This window comes from Morone saxatilis, unplaced genomic scaffold, assembly GCF_004916995.1.
Source record: "Morone saxatilis isolate NCDOM2014 unplaced genomic scaffold, NCSU_SB_2.0 Contig8, whole genome shotgun sequence".
Taxonomy (NCBI): domain Eukaryota; kingdom Metazoa; phylum Chordata; class Actinopteri; family Moronidae; genus Morone; species Morone saxatilis.
In genome coordinates this window covers 892,632-898,133 of record NW_023340257.1, presented here as the reverse complement: position 1 = coordinate 898,133, position 5,502 = coordinate 892,632, and the positions used below count along the sequence as shown (strand labels likewise).

At 39.1% G+C, this 5,502-nt stretch overlaps 1 protein-coding gene across 1 annotated transcript in view; it reads left to right on the top strand.

The window, feature by feature from the left end:
- Positions 1–5,502, top strand: part of LOC118341930 (unconventional myosin-XVIIIa-like) — a 16,937-nt gene that overhangs the window by 1,300 nt on the left and 10,135 nt on the right. The window contains exons 2-4 of the mRNA XM_035680346.1: positions 443–615; positions 748–907; positions 2,074–2,305. Coding sequence (XP_035536239.1) covers positions 443–615; positions 748–907; positions 2,074–2,305 — 565 coding nt within the window. The remainder of the gene's footprint in view (positions 1–442; positions 616–747; positions 908–2,073; positions 2,306–5,502) is intronic.

Below are 5,502 nucleotides of genomic sequence, written 5' to 3'. Positions count from 1 at the left end.
GAATTCCTTCAATTACAGTAGGGCCTTCACACGTTCAGTGCTCGGGCCCTAAAAACGAGAAAAATAATTCCTTCAAATACAATAGGGCCTTCGCACGATTTGTGCTTGGGCCCTAAAAATGTGGTTCCCATTAGTCACTTAGACACAAAAACATAGTAAAATAGGTTGAAAAATACCAAAGTTTCCCTTAATTAACTCCAGAACCATGAGCAGCTAAAACCCAAAAAAGTCACAGACGTAAATATCATCTATAGTATAGCATTTTAAAAAATAGAAACCGTCTGACATTGGAAAAGCGGTAAAATTCAGTTAGCCATATGTTGTTTTTAAATGTATTTGACTATGTTCTGTTTACGTTTTGCTTGATATTTGGGGAGCTCAGTACCTGCACATTGTGATGTGGTGAATAAAGACTTCTCTACACATCTTCCTGTGACCTCAGAGTTTTTCCGTCCTGTTGGTTTCCATCACAGGTGCGTACTCTGGCCAGGACGGATGAGGCTCGAGGCCTTCTGTGGCTGATGGAGGAGGAGGCAGTCCAGCCTGGAGGTTCAGAAGAAACCATGCTGGAGAGACTCTTCAGCTACTACGGCTCTGCACAGGGAGAAAACAAAGGTGAGCACTCAACCTGTTACTGCCTGCTAAAGCAATCAGTAGAAGGTTCCTGGAGGTTGCAGGAACAACAGACAGCACTGAGCACACACTGACATGGGGAGTGGGAGAATAATGGGAATATTTCCCCTGCAGGAGCCAGTCTGCTGCTGCGAGGAGAGAAGCCCCACCTCTTCCTGCTGGGCCACAGCCACGGGACAGACTGGGTGGAGTACAACGCTCAGGGCTGGCTGAGCCACGCCAAGCACAACCCTGCTGCCCAGAATGCTGCCACACTGCTGCAGGATTCCCAGAAGTAAGACCATTCACACAACACACACAACATCCAGTTTAATAGAGTCTGTGGTAGCAATGGAACAGTTCAAGCAAGAAATCCAAACCTTTTAGTTCTTAGTCACAGGTTGGGGCGTGTTCGCTTCATTTGAAAAGCCTCATGCTGATCGACGTCGAATGTGACGGAAAATGATCTTAAAAAATGCAGTAGTGTAGCAATGCTATGAGATTTCTAAAGTACAATAACTGTCTCGGAAAATATTAATTTCACAGTATTACATTATTATTATTATTATTGTTGTTGTTATTGTTATTGTTATTATTATTATAGTAGTATTATTAGCATGAGTAGCAGTAATATTATCAATATGAGTAGCAGTAGTATTATTAGCAGTAGCAGTAGTATTAGCAGTAGCAGTAGTATTATTAATATGTGTAGCAGTAGTGTTATTAATATAAGTAGCAGTAGTATTATTAGCATTAGTAGCAGTAGTATTATTAGTATGAGTAGCAGTAGTATTATTAGCATTAGTAGCAGTAGTATTATTAGTATGAGTAGCATTTTTATTATTAGTATAATATTTTTGGTTGAACAACGCTGTATTAGGATTTCACAAAATACGTCCTGACAGACATAAAACTTAAAGGTCTAGGAATCCAAGAGGTTGTGGGCAACCGGCTCTCACAGGCTTACTCTGCCACAGCTACAACTATCTAAGCCCTTTTTAACTTAATAATAAATACTACTGTGCTTTAGGTTTAATACACATATAATTAGTATGTCATATCATTAGTGTATAATCACCTGAATGTAAGAATCGTTGTTTGTCATGTTACATTAATGCAAAATTAATACATGATCTGCCTTCTTGATCTTTTTTACAATACCCATGTTTAGTTGTAAATAGAAACTAATCCAAATCAAATTCAGACCTCCAGTATTCATAAGGATTTAGAAAAAAGTGCGATCCACAGTTTGAGAGCAGCAGGCAACACAGTGAGCCAAATGAAGCAGGGAGAGAGCCCGCCAACATATGGGTCTTCAAACAGTGGAATATGCCACTAATGCAGTCAGATTAGCTCCCTGTATATTGTAGTATCAATCACCAGCTGATGCAGTGAGAAAGGAAAATGTGCTATCAGTCATGTGCGTGCATACAAATGCAACCCATTCTTCTTCAACCACAGGAAGAACATCAGTGGGCTGTTTATGGGCCGGGCCAGTGGGGCCACAGTATTGTCGGGATCCATTGCTGGTCTGGAGGGCAGCTCCCAGCTCGCCCTGCGACGAGCCACCAGCATGAGGAAGACCTTCACCACAGGCGTGGCTGCCGTCAAGAAGAAGAGCCTGTGTATCCAGGTCAAACTGCAAGTGGTAAGTGGAGGAGACGGTGCAAACTGGGCCTTTGTCATCACTGAAGTAATTTACTGTCATCATTTTTTGTTAATATACATTGTTAAGGAAGATACTGTAGTCAACTCCAACAATCCAGCAAATTAAGAGTTACCTCAGAATGCACGTACAGTAAGATTACCTGGGTTCTTAAATCCATCCATTCTTTTATACCTTAAAGGTAGAGGCCCTGCTTTTGATACATCCTCCAATAGTTCTACCAGTCCCTAGATTTATTAGCTTACTGCTGTTTTGAAATTTAATCCAGTTCACAATTAGGTTCCAATACCTGTAGAGGTTTTAGGATTTTTGGCCTGATATCAGATCCATTAAAACCAGTGTTTCATAAATCTTTCTCATTAAGTCCCCCTTTTGAAATATTTTTCTAAACAGCGCAACGTTTTTGTTAGAAAAAAAAAAGCCTCAATTCAGCCTTGCACCATCACCATCAACCAATTTTTTGCCATCATGCAATATTCTTAAGACAGCATTGAAGTTGCATTGAACTCTTTTTGATAAGTTGCACTTGCAGTTTAGTGAGAAACATGAGCTTGTGCTTCAGTGAGGATCACGGCCACTGCGGAGATCAAACTCTTCTCCAGAGGTTTCACTGCAGTTAAAGTTGCAGTAGGCAACTTTTATAAAAACATTCATAGGATCATATTTACTGAAACTTTCACTATATCCTCACAGTAGTACATGAGACAGATAATGTGTGAGACAGTCAGGTTCCTCTGGCTCCTCCTAGTGCTCCTAATGGTATTTGCAAGAATCCACCAGGTCTGTACGAAAAAAAACAATCAGAGTTGAGAAAGTATAGGAAGAATAGAAAGATGCTTTGGGTTGGAGGAAGTTGATTGTTGAGTCTCATTCCCAGGACCCAGAGTGTTTGATATTTGATGACCTGACAATGAAGCTATACAAACAACTGTCTGTCGCTCTGATTGGTTGTTTCCATTCAGGCCCGGTGGATTCTTGCAAATGCCATTAGGAGGATTTTTTTCACAGATTATCTGTCTCATGCACTACTGTCAGGACAGTAAAAATCTCAGCATTAATGACAAAAAGTTATTTTTATAAAATAAACTGTGCAAGCTCTACATATTTTTCCTCTGCAGAGGAGGAGCTCATCTGTTGCTTTCTGACAAGCAGCTGGAGATAGCAGGAGGAGGTAACCTTTCAACATGCTAGGTTGATTGTTTTCCTGAGAATGTGGCCAAACTGTGCAGATTGCATTTACACCTGGGTGAGATTTGATCACAGTGGCAGCCAGGCCATCTCCAGATGTGGTCCGGTAATTGGGGTCTTTGTCGCCCCTGCAGTGCAATATTATGTAAAACCATCACTGAGTTTTATATTTCCTGTCTGAATGTCGCGCAGAAACTCCACAGGTATGTTAGATGAACAACACACATCATTCAAATGCACACTGCAGAGCCCTCATCAACATCCATCTGCTTATATTGTAAACAGCATAACTAATGTTATCTCTGCTTCCTCAGTATGCCATGATGTTTGTGTCCTCCGTCATACGTGTCAGTATGTAAATCAATTACAGAACTGTGCCTTCCTATAGTGCAAATGACTGACCTCACTAAAATTGGCATCTTGCTAATCACATCAACTCCCCTCCTCATAAATTAGATGAATGTAGAGTATGTGCTAATTGGTTTCAGTGCCATTTGTTTGTTTGTCTCTCAGCAGGATTACTCAAAAAAACAACAACATATTTTTCACTTTCATTAGAACTCCAGTGTGCCACAAGTCACAAGAACTGCCATGATTCTACAAAAGCCCAGAGGGGACAAACTATACACTGGCTCTAGATATGGGCATTATTTGTGCATTTCACGACCACTGTAGTTTCTCCTTCACGGTTGATAGGGGAGGTATTTGTGATTTAAAACTGACTTAAACCATTAAAGTGTTTTAACTAAAACAATTTAAGCATGAAAATCTTTTTTTCGATTTGAGTACAGTTTCCTTCAGTTAATTAAACTTGAAACTAGTAGACGTATTTACATAGACGCATATGCAGCATTTCTCCAAACTTATTTAAATTTGTTAACAGAATGTGTCAGAAGACTAACTTAAGTTTATTTTCTTTATACAAATTATACAACTTAAGTTTTCTACATTTACATTACCAGTTGAAACAGCTGACATAAGATAAAAACAATTTACAATTAATCGATCATCAAAATCAATACATTCTGGGAATCAACTGATTTAATTGTTACTGCTCTAATTAAGTTATCAACAATAGCCTACTGGTTTGTTTTTTACATTTTTGTAATGATATTAAGTCAACTTAAAGAAAATAAGTCAGTGGAACAAACTGGAATTCATCATCAATCATCAATACTTAAAATACTGCACAAATTAAATTAAACCACTGAGTTATTACTTTAACTGTTCATTTCCCAGTTAGATTTAATTCATGTGATTGAGTGACTCCAGTGTTTAGAGGATAAAGTTAAGTTAACTTACTTCTTCTATTAAGGTATGCTGTTTGGTTTTGCAGTCAGACCATGAACACTATTTTGCTTTCTCCTCTTTATACCAGACATTAAAAGTCCCCTCCCTTAAGCACTTTAAATATAAGTTTTGGGGGAGAAAATCCACAGTTTTTGTTTTGCGCAAAAATACATTCTAATGTTCTGCCATATTAATTAGTCAAATCAAGTGAGCATCCTTCAAAAGTTACTGTCTTTTTAGCATAAAATCCCCTCTTTGTATTCTTGTAATCCAGCAAGCACTGTGTAGAAATGCAATAAGGCAAACTGTAGTAGTGAGCTACCATACTGACACATACTGCATTTGAGAGAGGGAGAGACAAAGAAACAGTATGAGAGAGCCAGATGGACATTTAGAATCGGAGACAGAGAAACTCAAGCAGGCCGAGCAGATGGCACAAGGAAACGGCTACTTGAGTGGAATCTTCTGGAATCATATTCTGACACAGTGGCAGCTGCTTTCTTGGCCCCCAGCTAGCACAGGATAAATTAGCCTAAAAAGCAGACTAATGTGACCTAAAAGCAGGCTTAATGTGCCAAAAAGGTGATCTAACCCCGACACATACCCAAAACATTAGTGAAGATCACTTTAGCAAGTGTGAGCCAAAGGAGTTTTAATTTTATACAGGAGTGTGGTTGGAACTGGTATTGTGCTCTCTTTGAAACATCATAAACATCTCATTCATCATATGGTAAATGGTAAATGGA